We start from the raw sequence: 24,486 nt of genomic DNA on the forward strand, positions 1-24,486 counted from the left end.
GTGGGATCTTCCCGGACTTGGGCACGAACCCGTGTCCCCTGCATCGGCAGGCGGACTCTCAACCACTGCGCCACCAGGGAAGCCCTAAATTTTATTTATTTATGTATTTATTTGTGGCTGCGTTGGGTCTTTGTTGCCGCATGCGGGCTTTCTCTAGTTGTGGAGAGCAGGGGCTACTCTTCATTGTGGTGCGTGGGCTTCTCATTGTGGTGGCTTCTCTTGTTGTGGAGCACGGGCTCTAGGCGTTTGGCCTTCAGTAGTTGTGGCACAGGGGCTCAGTAGTTGTGGCACACGGGCTTAGTTGCTCCGCAGCATGTGGGATCTTTTTGGACCAGGGCTCGAACCCGTGTCCCCTGCATTGGCAGGTGGATTCTTAACCACTGCACCACCAGGGAAGTCCCAGCATTTTATCTTTTAATAAGTGTCTCGAGAGTGATTTTGATCATTTGGCTTTTATGAAGCAGCTCACAGTTTTGCTGATTCTGTTCTAAACTGGTAGTCAGCTCTCTAGCAAGTAGAACCATTTAACCTAGTAATTAGCCTGGGCTTCCTACTGTCATCATTTTGCCATCATTATTCCACAAAGATGTTGAGACGCTGCCATAATGAACACTTATGGAGCCCTTATTTTATACTGTGGAGAGCTTTATACCAAGAACTGAAGCTTGGTTTTCCTTTTCTCCAAAGCTTATGGTCTAGTTTGGGGAATTGTTACTAATACATGAAATAATTAGTAAGTAATAGAAGACAAAAGCATATGCATACATGTCTACATTCTCTGAAAGTTTAAAATACAGGGAGTTTCTCCTTGTAGACTGTTTTCCTTAGCCCCCCAGTTTTACTGAGATACAATTGACATACACCGCCATACTGTAGACTGTTCTTTAGGACAGATACCTCATTATAAACATCTTTAAATCTTACAGAGTTCTAAATAAATGTTTGGAATTTTAAAATCTTTAGCTGTTAAATCCTAATGAAAAGGACATTTCACGGTGTTCAAAAATTAGATATAAATGATCCATTGCTTATGCCTCACCAGGGCATATTTTCTCATATGTCCCTGCTTTTTAAAAAGTGAGGACCTTCCTTCACCCTCACATTGATTATATAAGGAATATAGTCTTTGCAGGTAAATTAGAGACACAGGAAAATGTAAAAAATGCCCACCCCTCCAAGATAGGCACTGTTAACCTTTTGGTATGCTTTCCAATCATTTATTTGTTTTTATTTATTTTATTCCTTTTGACTTTTTCCTTTTTTTTTCTTGTTTTTCGTTTTAAATTAATTTTTATTGGAGTGTAGTTGCTTTACAACGCTGTGCTAGTTTCTGCTGTACAGCAGAGTGAATCAGCTACAGCTATACATATATCCCCTGTTTTTTGGATTTCCTTCCCATTTAGGTCACCACAGAGCATTGAGTAGAGTTCCCTGTGCTATACAGTAGGTTCTCATTAGTAATCTGTTTTGTATACGGTGGTGTGTATATGTCAATCCCAATCTCCCAATTCATCCCACCTTCCCCTTCCCCCCGGGTATCCATATGTCCGTTCTCTAAGTCTGTGTCTCTATTTCTGCTTTGCAGATAAGTTCATCTGTATCATTTTTCTAGATTCCACATATAAGAGGTATTACACGATATTTGTTTTTCTCTCTGACTTACTTCACTCTGTATGACAGTCTCTAGGTCCATCCACGTCTCTGCAAATTGCACAGTTTCGTTCCTTTTTATGGCTGAGTAATATTCCATTGTGTGTATGCACCACATCTTCTTTATGCATTCTTCTATTGATGGACATTTAGGTTGCTTCCATGTCCTGTCTACTGTACATGGTGCTTCATTGAACATTGGGGTACATGTATCAGATTTCTGAGTTATTATTTTCTCTAGTACAGTCTTTTAAATACATGTGTGTGTATATTTCTTTCTGCATATGTGTGTATACTTATAAATACATAAGCAAAATTGGTGTTTAGTGTACATACTATTTTTATACTTTTTATTAGCTTGTATTCACTTAACATACGTAGTTCCATTAGCATATGTTTTGAGTATATCGTTTTCTCCTGTCATTTTATATATATATATATATATATATATATATATATATATATATATATTTTTTTTTTTTTTTTTTTTTTTCGTGGTACGCGGGCCTCTCACTGTTGTGGCCTCTCCCGTTGCGGAGCACAGGCTCCGGACGCACAGGCTCAGCGGCCATGGCTCACGGGCCTAGCCGCTCCGTGGCATGTGGGATCTTCCCGGACCGGGGCACGATCCCGTGTCCCCTGCATCGGCAGGCGGACTCTCAACCACTGCGCCACCAGGGAAGCCCCTGGCATTATATTTTTTAGAAGGAATTATAATGGTTGCATACTATTCTGTCATTGATATACCACAGTTTTCATTCATTCCCTTATTTTTGGACTTCTAGGTTTTCAAATTTTCATTATTATAAATAGAAGCATGATAAGCATCTTTATGTAATTCTTTGACCAAATCTTATTATTTTCTTAAAACAGAGTTCTAGAATTGGAGTCCAGAGCAGGGAAAGGATGTGAACATTTTCAGCACTACAGACAGCTTGATGTGTATGTTGACTGCTTTGTAGAAAGGCAGGGACTGCTTACACTTTTACTAGCAGTGACACAAATTCCAATGGCAGCTCACCAGCATTAAATAAGATTGAAATGCTTTCTCTTTTTGTTAATTTGGCAGGTAGAGAATCACTTAATTGTTTTTAATTTGTATTTTTTCTATTTTTAATGAGGTTGAATAGGCTTGTTTTTAAGAAAAAAATTTAAAGTGTATTTATTTTATCTTTTATTTGTTTATATTTTTGGCCATGCTGCGTGGCTTGCGGGATCTTCCCTGCGACCAGGGCTCGAACTTGTGCCCCCTGCAGTGGAAGCGTGGAGTCTTAACCACTGGACCGCCAGGGAAGTCCCTCGAATAGGCTTTTTAAAACTGTATTGGCCATTTGTTTCTCATGTTCTTTGCTCATTTAAAAATAATTTAGATTAATTTTTTTCTTATTTTCTCTTCTTTAGTGTTTATATACCAAGAACATTCATCCTTCATCCACCATGGTATATGTCACAAATATATTCTTCTGTTTTGTGTTTTGCCCCTCTACTTGGTTTTGGTGTTTTCAGATGTATGAAACATAAAATTTGTATATTCAGTCCAATTCTACAGTAGTTTCCTCTGTGACTTCTTTCTTTGATTTAATTCTTTTTCAGGCTTAGAAAATGTTTCCCTATTCCGAATTAGATAGTCTAAACATTTTCTTACAGTTTTTAAAGTTTTTACTATGTGACAATATCTGTTTCATTTTTCTTATTCTCTTTCCAGTTCCACCCCAAAAATGTTCTTTGCTTTATTTATTTGTTTTATTTTATTGAAGTAGAGTTGATTTACAATGTTGTGTTAGTTTCAGGTGTACAGCAAAGTGATTCAGTTATATGTGTACATATATATATGTATATATATGATTCTTCTTCAGGTTCTTTCCCATATAGGTTATTACAAAATATCAAGTATAGTTTCCTATGCTATACAGTAGCTTTATGTTTTAAATATCGGATAGATCAAATTTCTTCATCCAAAAAAACCCAACTTTCTACCTGATTTTTTTTTTTTTTTTTTGGTTGATAAAATTTAGAACCATCCTTCCAGTTTCCTTAAGAAGAATCTTTTTGGTAGTTTAATTATGACAATGTTAGTCTGTGAATGAACTTGAGAAGCACTGACATTTTCCAGCGCTTGGAGTTTTTTGCTGGATATGTTGACCATAACCTGATCAGAATCTACATGAGTTTTCCTCCGATGTGAGGACTTGTGTCCCCAGAAGATTCTGACAGAAGCCAGTTGGAGAAACATTGAGTTAGATAATCTGGTATGTGCTGGGAGTAGGGAGGGGGAGATGGAGAGTCTACCTTTGAGGTGTTTTCGTCTTAGAGATTTGATTCAACAGGAATTTATTGATGGCCTACGGTGTGTCAGGCTCCTGCCAGACCAACCCTGCAGAGGTACAGAAGGCATAGCCCTTGCTCCTAAAGCCTGGGCGTGCATAGGCTGGAAGCACGTTGGTGGGCAAATGATGGTACAGGCCTGGGAGTGAGGACTCAGAGGGACGGGGGTCCCACAGGACAAAGGAGACGTGTGCCAAGTCCTGAAGGAAGAATGGGTGTTTGCTGGGAGAGAGGCTGGAAAAGTTTTGCACAAAGAGGGAGCGTGTGCACTGAGACATGAAATAATTCGGTTTTCGAGAGTAACTGTAGGTAGTTCACTGCTTGAAGCGGAAGGTGGACGATGTGAGGAGCTGTGATAGGATAGGTCCAGCTGCAGGGACTGGCTGCCCTGCGGAGTCGGCAGGTGTGGCCGCCACCCTTCAGGGCGGGGCTTCTCAGACTGTCTGCCTGGAAGATTTATAGGACCTAAGATGACTCTGTCAAATTGCTGTCAAAGTTTCTACCTGTTCACTCTCCTCGTCTGTAGCTCTAAGTAGGATCACAGTAGCGTCCAGATTAGTGGGAAACACGCGGTGGGGGCTGGGGATTTTATTTTCCCTCTGCTCATTGCAAACACAGGTCAAGGTATACCTGTGGGCCTGTGTCCACATGGGTGGTTGCCTCTTGGGAGAGTGAAAACTACGTTGTAAGTGACACTGAGTCATTAAAGGGAAGTTACTAAATATTTTACTCATATCGTTACCACTGGATTGTTTGGATCTGGTTAAATCACTGAACTTTAAAAAGAAAACTTTCCTTCTCGAAATAAGTTGTGTAAAATGAAGTATCTGAAGGCAGGTGATTTTTTTCCCTCTGAGATAAAAGCGGTGGTTCTCAATCTTGGGCGCATGTTAGAATCGCCTGGGACTCTTTAAAATCGATCCCAACACTGGGCCCCACCCCCTCAGATTATTTTGAGGTGCAGCCACAGCCTCAGGATTTTTAAAAACTCCACACTGATTCCAAGGTGCAGCCAGCTTTCTCCCGTATGGGGTGTGCTAATGACTCATAACGTTTTCTGATTGAGAACTTACGTCAAAGAATGTAGCACAGTAATTGTTCTCCACAACCAGCTGGGTAATTGAATTTGAAGCAAAACTATCAGTTGAACTTGAATCTGTACCTAAAGATATTAAGTACAATAATATATATTAGATGCTGTAAGAGTTTTCTTATCACCCTCCCCGTCAAGTACCATCAAGTATTTTAATTACAATTGATGGTGTACATACCTTTCAGTATAGCTTATTCAGATTCTAGAATATGTAATCTAGCATTAATAAATAGCCTTGTAAATTAAAGCTTGTGAAATCTCGATTTTTCTGTTGCCTCCTTCACCTGCTGCTATGCCAGTTACTACTATCGCAGCAGGGACGGCAGCAGTATCGGGTGTTGTATTTATCTCCAAATAGGGTTCAATTAGAACAACTTGTCGTGAACATGCCTGTTACCCAAAGTGCAACTGCTGATCTTTTAACATATAAGCCCTTGAAATTATTTATCCAGTTCTTATTTTAGAGTATTACAGTGTCAAGTCTTGGTCTACAGTATAGCACACCCCTTGGTATTTTCTAAATCTCCAAATAGCATACACTAGTATTAGCATAGAAACACCTCCTGTGGTGAATTACTAGTCTATTCATGGTGCCAAAAGCTAGGTGCCATCTCCAAAGAGAAAACTACTTTCTTCCCTTTATTTTGCTAGTGTGTTCTTCATGCGCTGAGGATTCTGAACTTTCAGTGATTTACTGACTCAGTAAATAGCTTTTGGGCACCACTTGTGCTGGATATTGGAGATGTGAAGTTTAAGGCCCGAGTCCTTACAATAAGACGTGATGTGGTGGCATGCTATTCTGTTAGCCTCTAAAACACAGATGGAACAGCTTTCCTATGTGCAAAATGAAAATAATTTTATCCCTCCCACCCATCGTGTCAGGTAGGCTTTGTGTTTGGGATATGTAGTCTTACTTCCTTAAACTCTCTCTCTTTCTCTTCCTCTCTTCCTGTTTCTCCTTATCTTTCTCTCTCCCTCGTCCCCTCCTTATTTTTTAGAAGGTTTTAAAGGGAATAACACACTCTAAAAGTAGTTCTGCCAACTCTTTTGGGAGCCATATACCATTATTTAATCCCTCTGAGCCCCAGTTTCCGCTGCTGTAAAAAGGTGATACCATCCCTGACCTGTTTATGTGAGTTGTTATGAGAATTATGAGAGAAGTTATGTGTAACATGACATTGAAATTTTAAATATACAGTTAAAGTGTAAATGGACCTTGTAAAACGACTTTTAAAAGAGAAGGAAGGAAAGAAAAGAAATATGTGGTATATGTACCACAGCAAAGCACTTTGGGTTTCTGAAACCCAAAAGTGAAGCTACACCAGAGTTAAATTCCATGGAAGTTTGCTTCCATGATGGATTTTTGACTTTGTACTCAGCTCCTGAAAAAGCGACTTCCTGGGTTTTCTCTTCCCTCCTCCGGTTTTGCAGCGGCAGGGCTGCTTCCTGTCAAGAGCAGCTCTGCCCCGGCCCCTCCTGCAGACTCTCCACCTCCTCCTTCTCTTTCTTTCAAACACTTAGTACATTTAGAGCCTGATCTTGTGCAGAAAACATCCCTGACATGTGAAGAGCCCCGGGGATTCAGTGAGCATGCTCCGCGCTCCCTCCCGCTGGGAAGAGGAAGCTCGTCCACATACGAGTCATTCCAGGCATAGTCGGCGTGTCAGCGCAGTGAACTCGCAGCGGGCTGTGAGCGGCGCGAGCGCGGCTTTGTCCTAGGAAATGGGCTTCGGGTTTTCCTTCCTTGCTCCTTTCTTACGTCGAAGAAAGACCCGTAAAGACTTCTGAAACGATTTTTAAATGCTCCATTGAGGATCCAGGACGTATACCGTCTGCCCACGAACCCTTGAAGGGTTTTCTGCAAGTTCGATTTTGTGTGCGTCTTTTTTTTTTTTTTTTTCACTTTTACTTTGTTTTGATCCGAGGCCGGGCCTCCGTCTTTGTGAAGTTTAAGAGAAGAGCCAGGAGCTGCTCAGCACTAGTTGATTTTGGAAACGTACTTTTTCGGGGCGAAAGCAAAGAGCTGGTTTTCTGTGCTAGCCCAATAAATGCTATTTATGAAGATGGACCTGTTGAACTACCAGTACTTGGACAAGATGAACAACAACATCGGGATTCTGTGCTATGAAGGTAGATGTTCCCTTCTAGAAACTGCTATCCTATTGCTTGGGTCAAGGCCACTCCTCCTTTCCGGTTCTCATTGCCTTCTGTGCATTTTGTTCTCTTTCTTGAGACTTTAGGATGCTTTGAAAGGCAAGCGGTTCTTAGGTACTGTTTTCGGGACAAAGTTTGTTGTTTGTATCTTAGCCTTCAGGGGTTACAGTGGAGGTGGGGGCGGGGCGGGGGCGGGGAGGTGGGAAAATATACATTGTTAAAAGTTTGCTTTATGCTTGCAACATACTAACTCCTCACATTTTAAACTCTTTTAAATTGTATTTCTTTTTTGATTTCTGTTGGTGTTTTCTTTAGAGGAGGAACTTCTGGACCCAAGTAAAAAGTTAAACATGCCAGGTTTTCTCTCTCTCTTTTTTTTTTTTTTTTTTGCTTTCATACTTACACTATCTACATACAGTATTCCTGTTGTAGTCCAACAGCCAGCAAGAACTTTGGATTTTCACGTAGAGGGGAACAGAAAGTTACAGTGCGTTTTTGTGTTCAAGAGCGATTGTCCCAAACAATGAAGAATTTTTCTATTCAGTTTGGGGGCCTGGAAGGGCACCCATGTCACAGAGCACAGACTGGCCCTTTGTCTGATTTCCCGTTTCCTGTACAGCTCTGGGAGAGTTCTGACATTGAAGGATGTTCCCTCCACACTCCTGTCCCTTGTGGAAGTGATTGCACAATCCACCAACCAGAAAGCTAAATTAAAAAACAAAAACAAAAAAACAACTCTGAAATCTTATCACTTATTACCTCCTACTAAACCATGAGGTATTTCCCCACTGCCCTGTAGTATTTCAAGCTGTCTCTATTAGTAGTAAGAAGAGAAAAGGGAATTTCTTAATCCAGCATTATCTACGTGCGATTTGAAAAAGTGGTAATGGTCTGAGTCTGAGTAGCCGGAGACCCATCTCCGGGGGAATTCAGCTTGGCAGGGGAAGTGTTTTTTGTTTAACCACATACACATCAAGGAGACATCTCCCTTCTGATTCAGCAGCAGAAGTTTCCATGTCTCTGCCTATAGTGAACTGAACATTGCTCTAGAAAGAGAAAACATGGAAGAAACTTGGGTGAGCCGATCCACTTGTATTTTTCGTGTAGAAACTTTAGCCCTGTTGCCCAAGCAGTCAAAAACTTACCCTTTCCCCTTCAAGGAAAAAACCTCATTCTTGGTTTTATTTAACTTTGTGGATGAGAATCTCATATTTAAAGTAGTCTTTTTTTTTTTTTTTTTAATCCTACTTGTTCCAGGAATGCGAATTTTGGTGAATTGCTTTCTTTGAATCTGCTGCTGTAGGTAATCATCCTGTTTCTAAAGTCACTCATTTAAAAGGCAGACTTTTTTTTTTTACATCTTTATTGGAGTATAATTGCTTTACAATGTTGTGTTAGTTTCTGCTGTACAACAAAGTGAATCAGCTATATGTATCCATATACTCCTGTATCCCCTGCCTCTGGAGCCTCCCTCCACCCTCCCTATTCCCACCCCTCTAAGTGTCATAAAGCACTGAGCTGATCTCCCTGTGCTGTGCAGCTGCTTCCCACTAGCTATCTATTTTATATCTGGCAGGGTATGTATGTCAATGCTACTCTCTCACTTCATCCCAGCTTCCCCTTCCCGCCCCCCCTGTGTCCTCAAGTCCCTTTTAGAGTGGTCTAAGCAGGAAGCCACCAGGCGTGTTTCCTGCGAAATTAACATTGCAGTTAGTTTAAAAGAATTTTTTTTCAGTGAACAAGAAACTGAAAACTTTCAAGGCACTTTCTGTTGGATTGTCTTTGTCATTGAGTAATAAGATATTTTCAGAATAAAACAAAGCATAATAAGCAGCCTGAGAGAGGAATATAGGGATTATTAGGAAATTGATACCACGTTAATTTTTTATGTCTGCAGGTGGTGAGGAAAAGCTTACGGAAAGCTTGTCCAGGTTGATCTGTTGTTTAGTAGGTACCATACACGGGAGTGGTCTTCTAGGCTTCCTTCTTAATTGGGAGGAAGAAACTTTGATTCTGAAAGTTGAGTAGATGTGTGGGATGATGTGCTGTAGTCTGTTTGGTTTAAACATCTGCTGCTATTTTCCTTATTATGAAAGTTAACATTATTTTAACACCAAAATAAATACACAGGAAATGAAGAAAAGCACAGCAAAATCTGAGTGGTGTTTATAGTGGGCTGTTTATGTCCTAGTGGTTTTCTCAGTGTAAACATTGCACACATCTGCTCTGAACTCAAAAGGGTGTTTAGAAGATGGGCATAAATCTTAGATGGGATTTTTTTTGGGGGGGGTGTAAGAAAAGTTGGAATAGTTATTGTTCCTTTTAAGTCCAGCACTTTGAAAGTATTCGTATTAAATCTATCAGCTCACCAGCATTCCAGGGAAGTTATTTGCAAAATGGAATGTACAGTTGGTGGGCAGTGTTTGATTTCACTTAGGGCCCAGGCATGTTTCACTTCTCTTAAAAATAAGGGACAAAATAGTTTTCTGAATTTTTAGTCTTAAGAAGGTAAGATGTTGACGGTTAATTATTCTCTAGGTTAGTTGTACTGTTTTCCTTATTTGTATTAGAGCTCTACTCCACAAAATAAACCATGTGTCTGCACCATCTTTCCTCAGCCTCTCTAGGAACTTATACACAAATAGGTCTTTTTTAGCCAATTCTCTCATAGACTACAAGGTCTTCCTAAAACCCCACATTTAGGGTAGACTCCAGATGGCTTAGATATGGACTCTCTGCTTGGTGTCTGCTCCTGACTTTCACGGTAGAAATCCACAAGCATAATTGAAAAGAGAATTAAGGAAAAAAAATGAACCACAAATAGATTTGGGGTGGGGACCTGTTGGGATAGGAGAAGATGATTGGCAAAGGGCAGGAAGAATCTGCGTTTGGCTAACTTATGGGAACTAATTACCTTCATTGGTGATAAGCCAATTAGCAGAACTCTGCTTGGGTATTAATGTGTCTTTTCAAAAATCTCTGGTTTATTACTGAAATAATCAACAGTTAGCCAGTTCATCATTCATCACCCTTCCTACTGTATGTTCAAATTATACCCACTTGAATCCCAGTTTTGCCTCTATCTCCTTGAAAAGGAGCCTTCATTTTTTCCCCCTCTGAACTCCTGAGAATACGCCACTAATAGACCGAAAGCCTCATGAAGGCGGGGCTTTGTCTTGGTCACTGTATCCCTGAGTCCTGGCACAGTGCCTGGTGTGGCTCTCAGGAAGTGGTGGACTCAGAAATCAATGAAATCTCTCTGTCGGCAGCTGTGGTCGCTGCTGTATAATTTAGCACTTAATTTTATACTGTCTCATGTTCTCTAATTATCTAATTATTGCAGAGCTATCCAGGGCCTTAGATATAGCTAATACATTTGCCTTGTTTTTGCCAAGAAAACTGAGACCTAGAGAGAGGTAACTTGTCTGTCCGAGTTTATTCAGAAAGTTTGTGACAGAATTGAATTGAGGAGCAAAGTGGTTTCAGTTAGTCTGTGATTCTTCTATACCGCACCACCTCTCCAAAATTATTGGATGTCTTGCCTCCTTAATTAATCATCACCTCCTTGATGTTAGGGGCCATGCTCTGTCCCAGGGACCTTCACAGCCCGCAGCACAGGGACAGCATCTTGGGTCACGATGCACAGCTGAGTCTGACCTGGATTCTTCTTTGCTCTGAAACCAGTTGTTGGTCTAGGTGCCCAAACTCTTGTGATAATCAGGGAAGGCGGTAATCAGGGCTCTAGGCGAGGAGAGTCCTCGGAATAAGCTTTCCTCGCTCCTTTGGCGCGTCGCTTTGCTAACTTTGCTCTGACTGCAGGGGAGGAGGCCCTGTGTAGATGCCAGTCACAGAGAGTTTCCTCAAGGGACCAGGGAGCTGGTTCGACCATGGACTTTTCTCAAGATGGCTGATAGTTCTATTTACATAATTACTTAGTGCTGAAAACCTAGGTCTTAATAAGTGTACTCCTGGTTGGCCGTGGCTTTAAGCTGCTGTTACTGATACTTTAATTATGGGTTAAGAGCCATTAAGGTGTAATTTGGTAGAAGAATTCTTCCCTTTTAATTTACTGGTGTGATTTATATTGGGAGAAAGGAAGAATAGATTGTATCTTCAGATCTTCTGAAAGTTTAAGAGAAGAGCATTATAAGTTCCTGGACTTTTAGAGCTGTTCATTGTTTCAGAACTTAATTATTACTTGTTTCATCACAGGCTACATATAAATGAATTTTCTGGAATTGAAAGGAAAATGTACACAACAAGGGTGGTTGAGTCGAGTGAGACCCTACTAGGGATGTGAGCGAGGCCCATGCCCTGCTGACGGATTTCTTTTGTTTTCTGCCAGTTTAACCAGCAGCAGTTTAATGGAGTCCTGGTTTCATTGTTCTTTGTCTAATGAGCTCAGAGGCATCAGGAAACTTAGGAGTGTCCGGGACTAGTGAGTTGAAAAGGGCACAGAGCAGAGCTGCTTTGTACTGGCTGTATTCTGTCCCCCGCCCCGAACATCAAATGACCAGCTCTTCACCCAGGGGTGAGGTAAAGTATCTGCAGCTGTTTTGCTGTGGAAATTCATTTTACTGTGGCTTTTAATTTGTACGAGAGGGTCGGGAGTGAGGGGGGAGGGGGGGAAGGAGAGCTGGAGAGAGAGCGGGGAGGGGGGAGAGGAGGAGAGGTTGGGAGGAGCTTGGTTAATAAAACAAACTCAGGTGAACCCAAGAGCTCTCCCGCGAGGACCTGGCCAGTATGTATTCCTTCTATCTGCAGTTTGGGAGGGAACGTGTGATTATCCCCTCCTTCCTTCCGGCTCCCCTCCCTTGTTTCTCTACCCTTTTCTGGAAGGATTATTTTACTTGGCTGTTTCTTGGAACCTACATCAGCTTTGTTTTGGAAGGCGGATTTCTCTTCCTTCCTTCCGCCTTACTTCACTCTCGTTCTCAGGGCCTTCAATTCCTAGGGTGTTTGGATTCATTCGCTGTGAAGGAAGATTATTTTAAAAACACACCGTAAGATATGAAGAAATTCCCCCTCTGCGTATGAGAAGATTCGATACCTCTCCTTAATAGTTTGGTTCTGCTTTATTGTGAGGATGTTGCAGAAAACTGGGTTTTGTCGTGAAGAAATTAGATCCAGATTTAGCACTTCTGCATGTACACAAAGATATAAAGTCAGTCTTACCAGGGATTGTTTCTGACTGTATCTGTTTTATCTCTCTGTATCTGCACGTTTATTCCGTGACTGTTTATATTTAGTGGTATCTATGTATATACTGGGCTCCTTGGAGCTGGGCTCAAGCCTTCCTCAGCAACGTCAGTTTGTCTTACAAAATAGTCCCTCTCCCTTTTATTTTTTAATCAATTCATATATCAGCCGCTCACCCCACCCCAGCCCCCCAAAAACTTCAACCACTTTATTTTAAGAGCAGAGTCTGAAATTTTGATTTTCTCTCTTTTGCTTTCTTTCTCTCTGCCTTCCTGAATGTTACATGTTCTCCTAAGTTCTGAGGGATTATTGCCATCAGTTTGCTTTCTTATCTTGCCTTTTCTGCATTTTCTTCCTTAGAATTCTGTAGATTGTTTTAATTTCAGTGTATTGTATACAGGATATGTTTTAATCCTAACAGTGTGAATCACTGCTAGTTGAAAGAACGTTTATTTATGCTAAACAAAATAGAAAATCTCTTCTGAAAGTTGTCTTTAATTTGTGGCTATTTATATGATCTTTTCTGAACTCTTAACATTTCACCCATCTGTTTGCAAAGAAGTCTGTAAACATAACAAACTGAAAAATATTTAGTAAGTGATTGGAGAAGGCTCAGTACTGTGCTTTTGTAACCCAGTATCCATTCTCTTAAACATGTATGGAATGCCTCTGCTCTGCTAAGGAATGTGTTAGGTCTTGGGTTGATCTTTCTCTGTCTGTGTCTGTCTCTCTGTGTGTGTCTCGGTCTCTTAGCATTTTTTGTTATGGAACATACATAGACATAAAAGTACATAAAACATGTGTAATTTATAGTTTAAGAATAATCAACCTTGTAATCATAATCAGGTGAAGAAGTATTCGATCGCCTCCTTCAAGTATTCTCTCCCAGTCAGAATTCCTCCCGACCCCAAGAGGGCGTCGCAGTTGTAACTTGCTTTTCTTTATACGTTTACTACCTATGTGTGCCATTCTAGACAAATTAGCTTAATTTTGTCTGGTGGTTTTTTTTTGGTTTTTTGTGGGTTATTTTTAGCCCCGTTTAATTGGAATTATCCTGTAAGTCTTCTCTGTCTTGTTTATGAGATCTTTTAAAGTAGTGGCCATGTCCTAAGAGGTTGTCTTCTCCATATGAAGCCTGCTTCTCGGGTGGGGGGCGGCTTCACCCTGGAACTTTCGCGGATGTCCCAGCCTCCCTTTTCACTCACCTGCTGCTCCCCTGTTAACAGACGTGGTGTTGCTTTGGTCTGAACTTTTTTTTCAGTCAGTATTTTGGTCACAGTCGTCACCACAGTTAAAGCCCACCAGCATCCATGTGTAATGGAAAATTGTGTGTTAGAAAAATTCTGCCCAGCACAGATGTAGAGAACAAACGTATGGACACCAAGGGGGGAAAGTGGCGGGGTGGGGGGGTGAGGGGTGGTGGGATGAATTGGGACATTGGGATTGACATGTATACACTGATGTGTATAAAATGGATAACTAATAACAACCTGCTGTATAAAAAAATAAATAAAATAAAATTCAAAGCAAAAATTCTGCCCAGTTTTGGAGAGCGCAGAACTGGGGGAGGGTGGGGGGGGACACTTCTGGAGATACATAGGTTAATTAGGGTCTGAACAGAAACTTTAGTTGTGCATTAATGAGCAATTTGCTTGAAGGCTGAGACTTGTTACAAGTCAGCTTTGTCGCAGCGCCAGGTTTCCTTGGATGGTAATGCAGGGACTTTTAGATATACAGAAAAAGCTTAAATTGTTTGTTCCAGGACTCAAACAATACTCTGCATTGTATAGAGGTGGCTGCTGGAGAGCAACACAGAGCTGAAACAATAGTCGGCCTCATGCACCATCTAAAATTATGAATGAAGAAGGAGGATCATCCGTATGTATCCCTCTTGGTGTTTATTTTATATGTTTTGCATGAAAAGAGTTGCCTGTTAATTCTTCTTGGCTAGTGATTAGATTTTAACGGAGTGAATTCCAGAATTGAATGGTTTGATACGGGTGCTTTCTGCCGAGCAGTGCAGCAGTGTTCACACTCCCTCACCTTGTGCTGGACAGAGCCTGTGCTGTTTCCCTGTTAACAGTCGAGGGAGTGATGAGTGCAGATTTCTGCATGTTTCCCCCCCTTTGAAAACAAACACATCTTCCATGACGTGGCAGCCCTATTAAAGTGACAAGGGATTACTTTAAAATTTTATTTCGTTGTCGGCAGCTTTCTCCTGTACCCATTTTCTCCCTTTCTTACTATGCGTGTCCTTTTAAACTATTGTTTTTTTGGATGAGCAACTGATAAACTATTGGTTGACCCCACAGAGAACCGTGTTTTATTTCCCTGCTGAAAAGCTCTGACCTCTTTGCCAGTGCTTAAAATCACCCAGGACAGTGATTTGGGTAGCTTTTTAAAGAAATATGTAATAGCAGCTATAGTACCAGGCTAGAAGTTCTATGGAGTGGAGGGTAAAAGGGATGGAAAATAGTAGTCATTCTCGGTGTGAAACCTATGTAAAGTTTTGTAACACTGCCCCACTGAATTCCCCATTGGGAACAATTACCACCAATTTCTGGAGATGATGATGGAGCCCTTTTTCTGTTAGAGGCTTTATTTCAATAAAGAGAGGGAAGCAGTAGAGTGAAGTAGAATTCCAGGACTAACAGCAGACATCAAATATTGCTCTTAGCATCCAATAATAAATATAACACATAATATATATATATATAAATAAAATGATATATATATAAATATTTTTACATATTCTCTCTCTTTAAATATATAAAATACACACACATACACACATGTGTATACCATACATGGTTTTATATTTTGTTCGACAGAGAGAGAGAATGAGAGAGAGCCTTCTTGTAGAGTGGGAAGAATCCTTATATACCATTTAAGGAGAAAATAGTGGAACCACCACATCTCCTTGGCTTTCCTGCCTGCAGGCTGTTCAGAATCTGACTCCATCCTTCTTTCCTTTCCCCTAGGCCCAGTGAAAGGCTGGTTCTTCTATTTATGCTCACAGGTCCCTACCCTCTGGCCTCAGGGACTTATCAGTGATTGGTTTCTTTTCTGATTTCCTTTCTTCCTCTTCTTGGGTCTTTCCCTTCATCATGTGCTTACGCACAAGTCTCTCCCAACTTTAAAACAAAAACTAACCCATCCCTAAACCTTGTGTTCCCTTTTTACCTATTAGATCTCTTTTCCTTGCCATCCAGGTTATCGGAAGAAGGTCAGTGTTCTCTGTTTAGCTTCTGTCCATTCGCTCCTCATTCCACCGTCATCTGATTTCTGTTCCCACGACTCCATTGAAATTTTTTTGGACAAGGTCACTAAATGTTACCCTCGTGGCACGTTCAGTGGACACTTGTTAGTCCTTGGTTGTTCCAGATTCTTAAAATTCTTACATCCCTTGGCTCAAAGACTTACGGGGTCCCCAGTCCATCGTGAACGAGGTGCTGTGCGCAGCATCGGCAGGGGCTTTATGTGCTCCTGGGGGTGGGTAGGAGGGTACATAAGAGGGAGGCAGGCTGATAAACATTTGTTCTGAGCTTGAGAATAGATTGGAAGGAAATAGAAATAGGAGAGGACGTGACTGTGCGATGCTTTGGGCAAGAGGTGGTGGCAACCCAAGTCACAGCGGGGGTAGTGGAGTTGGAGAAGGCGGTAGATTTTAGAGATGTTTGGAGAGAAGACTGAAGGGCGTGGTTCTGGATGGGAGCAGGGGAAGAGGCAGATGACGGGAGGATAGTGGCTGCTTCCTCAGCTTCCGGCTTGTCCACGTGGAGGGACGGTGCTGCCATTTGCAGAGACGGGAAACACGGGGGGAAGACTGGGTTCTGTGGTGAGATTGTGAGTTTCGTGAGTTTAGTTTTGGGTGTGTTGAGTTTGAAGGATCTTTGAAATTTCAAAGGAGAGATAAGTATTAGAAAGTTGAGTATATAGGTTTAGAGCTCAGAGAAGTGGCCACTGCTGGAGATAGTAATTTGGGATAGAGAATAAGAATGGTCACCTAGGAACAAAGACTAGAATAAGAAGTTGAAGAGGTCCTAGGAACTCTTCTCTTAGTCAGGTCTCCATGGGTTTTCTTCATTAGCACTAAAATAACCACATCACTGATCCCACCTCTCATCACGTTCCCTCTGGGCCTTGGTCTGTAACATCACGGGAGTGTCATTCCTCATGTACCCTTCCAGCCTCATCCTCCACTACTCTGTCGCCCACGTCATGTCTCCCATCGCTCCTTCACCTGCACCTGTGGGCCACACACACCCGACTCCTTCCTTCCAGTGAGCCGTGGCCTCTTCCTGAAATTCCACCTCTTCTTTCTCATGACGCCTGTTAACCTCTCCCTCAAGGGCAGAGGCTTCTTCTGGAAAGTGACCCTCTTCACCCCTACCTTCTTGGCAGGGTTAGGTGTTGCGTTTGCATGGCGTGCCACGTGTGCTTCTGTCAGAGCATTTGTACTCACCTGTCTGCCTTGCTGTAAGCTCTGGGAGGGCCACGCCTTTGTCTTTGGTCTCTTTGTTCTTAGCATCAAGCACCGTGGTGTCTGCTTATGAGTGAATCCACTCCACTGTCTTTTCATTAAAGATAAAGAGACATTGGATTTGTGTGATTAGCCCAGGGATGCTCAGTTAGTTGAGAACACAAGGGAGTTTGTTAATCCTTAGAATGTTCTTAGAGGGGGGACAGAGAGCCAGGAAAAGGAGGCATATGAAGGTTGGGGGGGCACTCTTTAAGGCTCAGTGTCTGTAGAGAAACATTTTGAAGTGGGCTGGTTGCTTAGAAATAACTGCCCCATCTCATCTGTTTTTTTGTTTTTAATAGAAGGGGCACAGCCCACTGGGGAGACACATTGATCTCATCATTTTATTTTTATATTTATTTATTTATTTGTTTGTTTGTTTTTGGCTGTGTTGGGTCTCCGTTGCTGTGCACAGGCTTTCTCTAGTTGCAACGAGCGGGGGCTACTCTTCGTTGCCGTGCGCGGGCTTCTCATTGCGGTGGCTTCTCTTGTTGTGGAGCGTGGGCTCTAGGTGTGCGGGCTTCCGTAGTTGTGGCGCGTGGGCTCAGTAGTTGTGGCACGTGGGCTCAGTAGTTGTGGCGCACTGGCTTAGTTGCTCCGCGGCATGTGGAATCTTCCCGGACCAGGGCTCGAACCCGTGTCCCCTGCATTGGCAGGCGGGTTCTTAACCACTGCGCCACCAGGGAAGCCCCTCATCTTGTTTTCTAATCACTTGCCTTTAGTCTATGAAGTGAACTGATCATTTATGGGAAAATATTTAATACCTGTTGCGTGCCAGGCACTGTTGTATGTGCTGGGGATGTAGATGTCAACAAAATAGACAGCAGGATCCCTGAGTTTTTGGAGCATAACAGCGAAGATGGGAGGCACACAATGAAGATGTAAATAAAGAAAGAAGGTAACTACAGGTCATGAAAAGCGTTATTATTACAGGTTGCTGTCTCTTAGCTGACTTACTGTTTACAGTAGTTTTATCCACACTCAAAAAGTGACTGCTTGCATTCCCAAGCTTTGCGTGGATGGTTTCCCTTATTGTCTTGTGAAGGACTTAAACGTATGTTGAGGAGACTTGAAAAAAGTTTCCTTTGGAATCTTAGAAGTGTGGAGTCTCCTACTTGGTTTATTCACTGTGATCAGAGTCAGACTGCCTTGCTTCATTGTACCTGTCTGTTATATTGGGAACTAGTGTTCATTGCAGTCTTCTCAACTTAAAAAAACCCAAGGTAGTCAAATGGTTCATTTAGGTCCTAGTAGGAATAAAATATATATTTAGAATTTACAAATTCAGTGAATTAAAAAAAAAAAAAAGCCCAGGAGATCAATGGATTAGTTGTATGTTCTTTTTAAACTACTCTAGTCAGACCTTAAAAGATATTGCCCTGTCTGGGATAGATCCTCCAGTAACCCAAAGGAATTTTTATTGGGAGCTCTTATTTTGTGATAACAGAGTGTTTGCTGAGGGCTAGACAAAAAGTCAGTCTTGGACTTCATGTGGATAATGGACTGGAGTGTCCCACCTGTTTGGTTTCCTTTTTTTCTTTCGTTTGCGTTGAGACATAATTAATTACGGTGAAATCTTAAGGGCATGGGTTCGAGAATTTTCCCCCTCTGTTTTTACTTTTTGTAACCACTACCCAGATCAAGACATAGCACATTTTCATCACCACAGAAAGTTCCTTCATGCCTCCTCGCTAGGCGGTACCCATCCCCCAGAGGTAACGTTACCACTGCTTCGACTCAGTGGTCGTGAATTAGTTTTGCAGGCTCTTGGGCTGCACGTCAGTAGAATCATTTGATTCCAGCTTCTTGTGCTCGGCGTAATATTTCTGAGATTGGTCCACGTTGTTGCCCAGATCAGTAGTTTGTTCTCTTGGATTGCCCTGCTATAGTCTGTCACACGAGTATATCACAGTTTGCTTCTCTGTTCTCAGGTTGATGGACATTTGTCTTGTTTCCAGGTTTTAACCATTACGAATAAAGATGCTCTAAACAGCTGTTTCACGGTGGCAAAGGTATACCATAAAATGTGTTATTTTAGCCGTTTTTAGGGTACAGGTCAGTGGTATTCAGTCTGTTCACTTTGTGGTGCAGCCTCCCAACATTTTTACACAAGCCTTTTTGTGGACGTATGTGCTCCTTTCTCTTGGATAAATACTCATGGGTGGAATTGCTGGGTCATTGGGTAAGCTGAACTTTTTTTAGAAACTGCTCAACTGTTTTCCAAAGTCGTTGTACCATCTGACGCTCCCACCAGCAGCACCTAAGGGCTCCAGGAACTCTGTGTCCTCACCAGTACGGGGTGTCGCCAGTCTTAAATTTTAGCCCTGCTGGGGGTTTATCATTGGACACTATCCAGGTATTTTTCACTGTTAACTTATAATCCGTTACTTATTGGAATACCTACTAGGACACTGCTGATCGGTATGACGTGCCAAAATACATAGTCTCTGCTTTGGGTGAGTTGATGGCCTCAGTTAGAGGCTGGAATATGTATGTTTGTTGTCTAATTGCAGGGCAGAGGTAGTGATTTTGGTATTGTTCAAAGGAGGGGTTGTTTTTCCAAGTGGGTAAATCCAAAGCCATGGAAACCACGAGGCAGCCAGAGTGAGAGATGTGAACAAACACCAACGTGGCACAGAGGCCTCTTTTTTTGGAAACACTTTCCCGTAGTATAGTGTTGCTTTGCTTTAGTTCACGTTGGGTAATGATTCATCCACCCACTGGCCTGTTAAAAGAAAGCTCGGGGATTAAGGTCTCTCAGCTCCAGTTTGATTTATCTCCTGGTTTACCTCCCATTCCCTCTTTAGGTTCTTTTAATCTGTGCCCCGCCCCCCCCCCCCTTTCGAATGCCCTCCACGCTCCTTTCCAGCAACATGAATTCTATATATCCTTCAGCCTCCATTTATAAAACTTTACCTGAAACTTTTTATAGGCAGGAATAGTACCGTAACCTGTTAAGTTCTCAATTCCTGGCAAGATGCCTTGTTGTCTTTCAATGTCTGATGATGTTTATATCCTTTTCTTTTGAGTTTCTGTAGAGTTTACAGCCTGTAATATTCATTTAGCAGTTAGATTACCTTGTATTTTGTTATCTTTAATGTAAATACAGCGTGACATCGAAAGCAAACAAATGTAACAGCTTCCATCTAAATAGGTAAGGTGCTGAAGCTTGTCTTCAAAATAGTTACCCTGGAAAATTACACACTTAACCCTCTGATGATCTCATTCCGAGAACACTGCCGGTGATTTAGAAGTTGCCTTCATGGTCCGAGATACATTCTTTTGACTATTTTAAACAGTTACCAGTAATTAAATATATATATTAGATACTTGCAGAGGGCTCATTCTCTGCCAGGCTCAGTTCTATGTAAGTGTGCCTATAAAATGATGAGCTGCTTTTTCCTATGTCATTCTAAAGCCAGTTCCACAAGTGGAGTTTGAAAATATATTTTAATCAGTGACAGTTTTCTTTGGAATAAGTAGGTTCAAGTCATTCCAGAATGACTGCCTTGGAAATGACAACACTCATTTGCATGCTTACCAATAATTTTTAAAATTCAGTTTTATTGGCGTGTGTGTGTGTGTGTGTGTGTGTGTGTGTGTGTACACATACGCAAGGCAGGGAGTCTACTATCTTTTGTGTATCCCGCTGCTAGTAAGTAGCACATCTTGCTGTGTCGTGGCCGGCACTAAGTGAGTGCGTGGTGATGTGAGATCACAGAGCCCTTATTTTAGAGGGCTGAGATAATTTGGCTGTTATGCGAGGTAGACTTGACAATCTCTGGCTTCATCTGTGTACTGTTGAGCTTTGCTCACTCATTTGTATGTTTGTGAAGTTCTAGCAACATGTTCTTCAGCTCACTTTATGGAAGATTTGAATGCTGTCTAGTTTGCCTGTGAGGGATTTTCTGTAGAATGACTCCCCCATTCCCATCGCTGATGGGGGATAATCACAGCTTATAGTGGTCACAGTGGTGTCCAGAGTGCAGTTCAGGGAATAGTTGGTGCACCTTAAAATACTTATTGCTGCCTTTAAAGGTTTTGAAATCTTCAGCTGTGCTAGGTCTTATGTGTCATGAGGAAAAAAAAAAAAAAAAAAAATCAAGTTCCTGCCCTTCCCAGGGCTTATCTTTTAAGTAACAAGAGGAGAGTGAGAGAAACTCCGGTGACATGAGTGACACGGGGACACATACATACCCATACAGGGACTCGTGTTGTTTTGATTTTGTGGTGTGTATGTGTTTGTGCGTGTGTGTTTTGCACAGTTTATTTCTTTGGGTTTAGAAACTTTCCCTTCTGTGTTTGATTCATCTCACTTTGGTTACATAGTAGCCGTGACGGTTGATGGACTAATTGTTCTAATGTGCAGGGTTTATCTTGAGAATCTTGGAAAGATAAGGAGCCACCATATTTACTGTCCTCCATGTTGGCTCTGTTTCTGCTATAGCTTTTAAAAGATGATAGCTGTTTTTTTAATCTAGTGTTTTTTTAACAGCTTTACTGAGATATAATTTGCATATCATAAAATTCTCCCGTTTAAAATGTACAGTTCAGTGGTTTTTTGTATATTCGCAGAATTGTGCAACCATCACCCCGATCTAAGATTAGAACATTTTCATCAGTGTCAAAAGAAATCTTGTTCCCACTGGCAGTCCCTCTTCATTCCTTCCCTTCCTCCCGGGCCCTGGTAACCACTGGTTTACTTTCTGTCTCTATAGAGCTGCATGTTCTGAATGTTTCATGTAAATGGAATCATATCATACATGGGTTTTTGTGACTGGCTTCTTGCACTTAGCATAATGAAAGGCTCACTCATGCTGTAGCAGGTGTCACTGCTTCATTCTTTTCTATGGCTGAATAATAGTCCCTTGTATGGATGGGTCACATTTTATTTATCCAAAAGTTAATGTTTTTTAAGAAGCAGTAACAGCTCCTGGATAGAGGTTAGGCTGAGCAGTTATACAGACTATGATGTCTTCTTCAGCCCTGAAAAGCAGAAGAAAAGCAAACCGTTTTGTTTGCTGATCTGCACTTGAACCCCAGCAAAATGTCATGGTCACAGTCCTATGGTATAACCCCCTGGTGCAGTAGCATGCTTTATTTTCAGTATCTGAGTGATAATTTCTGCTCACAGGTAGACTGACAGTCTCTGCCTTTGTCTTTATTCTGTTCAGTTTTGGGCACTCACTTATACGTTGCACAGATGGCTCTAGAGGAAGATGGTAGTTTCCTCGCTGTCAAGTAATTTGCACTTTAGTTGTGGTGATTTATATACACACATCTCAGTGTGTGTGTGTGTGTGTGTGTGTGTATGTATGGCAGTGAAATTGGAGTTTCTGTGTTAGACCTCTAATTTTACATGGATGTCTATTGATAGGTATGTATGTATATTTAGAACATTTCTATTATATATAAAGTTAAAAAATATATATCTATACATATGTACCCACATAGATAGATAGGTAGGTAGGTAGGTAGAAGGAAGGTCTTTGGCACTTCAAAGATTTCAGAACCATAATGTCATTCAACCTGAACCATAATGGATTATCAACCAAGTGTTCTGTAGTTTTGTTCTCAGTTATCGTGGGGTTAGATAAGGTAGACTGCTGAATGCTAGCAGTCCTACCTAGGAGGCCCACTCATAGGATAAAATAAATGTGCTACTGATATTCACACGTAAGTCCTGCGTACTGTGTTTAATGATGTCACCTGGTTTTTCAATTTATTTGTGCTTTGTAATAAACTTCGTATATCTAGACATTTGCAGGTTTCTTTCCCGTTTTTTTTTTTTTTTTTTTTGCCGTACGCGGGCCTCTCACTGTCGTGGCCTCTCCCGTTGCGGAGCACAGGCTCCGGACGCACGGGCTCAGCGGCCATGGCTCACGGGTCCAGCCGCTCCGCGGCATGTGGGATCTTCGCGGACCGGGGCACGAACCCGTGTCCCCTGTATCGGCAGGCAGACTCTCAACCACTGCGCCACCAGGGAAGCCCTGCAGGTTTCTTTAAAAGAAAAACAACAACCTTGTAATCAGATGTCTGCAAGATGACTTCTAGGATAAGTGTTTCCCTCGGTACAGATTCTCTTTGAATTTTTGTTAAAAAGCTTTCACGTATTTAAAATATCTAAAAAGGTTCTATACTTTGTATCTCTGACATTCATGGAAACATCACCTCTTGTTAAAGTCTTCCATAAATGTTGCAGTCTTTGTGCTAATTCCCCTTTAGAGTGTTCTGAGTCCAACTGGTATAAAAAAATTTCTGAATGCTCAGGGTACTGTTAGGACTTTGTCACTCATGTGAGCTTTTTGGATGTCTAAATGACGCCTACCCTGACAGATATTTCCTGACATTCATTTTACTTGCAGGATTTCGCTCGTGTGGTTTCTCTGCTGTACAATAAAGTATGACTTCTGGGAAAAAAAGAAAGAAAATGTGTGGCCACAGGTCAGGAGCCATTCCTCTGTCATGAAGCAGCGTTGGAAAAGCAACCTGGGACAAAAGAAAGAGCCTCTGGCCCTTTTGAATTTTGGGAGACAGAAACCTTTAGAAATGAGCATGAGATTCTTTGTAAATTATTTTATTTCTTATTTTATGAATATCCCCAGCCTGAAATGAGATGTCTTAAAAGGCAGATCTAGCAAAGGGCGTTTTGACCTCCTCCGCTGACGCCACTTACCCGGGCCTGTTCTTAACTCAGTCCGCAGCTTGCCCGGGAGTGATCGCCGCGGCCTTAAGTTAATCCTGGGGAGCCAGCTGGGCGCACACTGGCCCTCTCCTGCTCAGCCAGGTGAGACTAGTGTCTGCAGTTAGAGTAGAGGTTCCTCTGCTTCCCTGCCCCTCTCAGTTTTCTAGGCTTGGAGAAATTTACAAATCAGTAGCCGTGGACTCCATCTGCAAAGCTTTTATTGAACATCTCAGGGTCCTAATCCAAAGCTTTTGGGGGAATGAGTTGTTTTATTATGTAGGAGACATGTAGGAACTCTATGGCAGTAAATGCATGACAGGGGATATAGGGCAGCCGATGGTGAACCCATGTTCCTTCTGGGGAAACTGAGGTATCGGTGAGGGTCCCCTCGCTGAGGTGCTGAACTCTAAAGAGGTGAACATTTAAAATAATAAGGCAGAGGAGTATCAGTACATCATTGTTTGAAAACAGGGTCTCCTAAAGGTGGTGTTTAGGTATTTGACCTGTGACCGTTGGCTGGAGGAACCAGGACGGCCGAAGTCTTGCTGTCTGTACCCCTGGTGCCTCGGGCATTTCCCGATCAGATGCTTGAGCCTTGAGATACTCAGTTATCAGTTCTCCTTTCCAGCGTCCACATCACTGTACAGACACCCCTTAGGCAGTTGGAAATGTTTGATCAGAATATTGGTTGATCATAGTATTGATCAGTTTTGAGAGTGGAAGAGGCACAAGAGAAGATACCCACTAGCGGGCATGGGAGCGTCTGGGGGGCATGCTTAATGACAGATTCTGAGGGTCCCTGGACCCCCTGGGACTGGGTTCGGGCCTAGGAATATGCATTTTAAACAAGCATCTCAG

At 41.9% G+C, this 24,486-nt stretch overlaps 1 protein-coding gene across 4 annotated transcripts in view; it reads left to right on the forward strand.

Moving 5' to 3' along the window:
- VGLL4 (vestigial like family member 4) overlaps positions 1-24,486 on the forward strand; it is a 159,424-nt gene that overhangs the window by 71,394 nt on the left and 63,544 nt on the right. Inside the window, exon 1 of one of the 4 annotated variants that reach the window (XM_032647917.1) lies at positions 6,588-7,198. The exons of the other annotated variants lie outside the window; for them this stretch is intronic. Within the exon in view, the coding sequence (XP_032503808.1) occupies positions 7,117-7,198 (82 nt within the window). The 5' untranslated portion in view covers positions 6,588-7,116. Of the gene's footprint in view, positions 1-6,587; positions 7,199-24,486 lie in introns of those variants that run through there. 4 annotated transcript variants of the gene reach the window in all.

The sequence above is a fragment of the Phocoena sinus genome, chromosome 11, assembly GCF_008692025.1.
Source record: "Phocoena sinus isolate mPhoSin1 chromosome 11, mPhoSin1.pri, whole genome shotgun sequence".
NCBI classification, from domain to species: Eukaryota; Metazoa; Chordata; class Mammalia; order Artiodactyla; family Phocoenidae; genus Phocoena; species Phocoena sinus.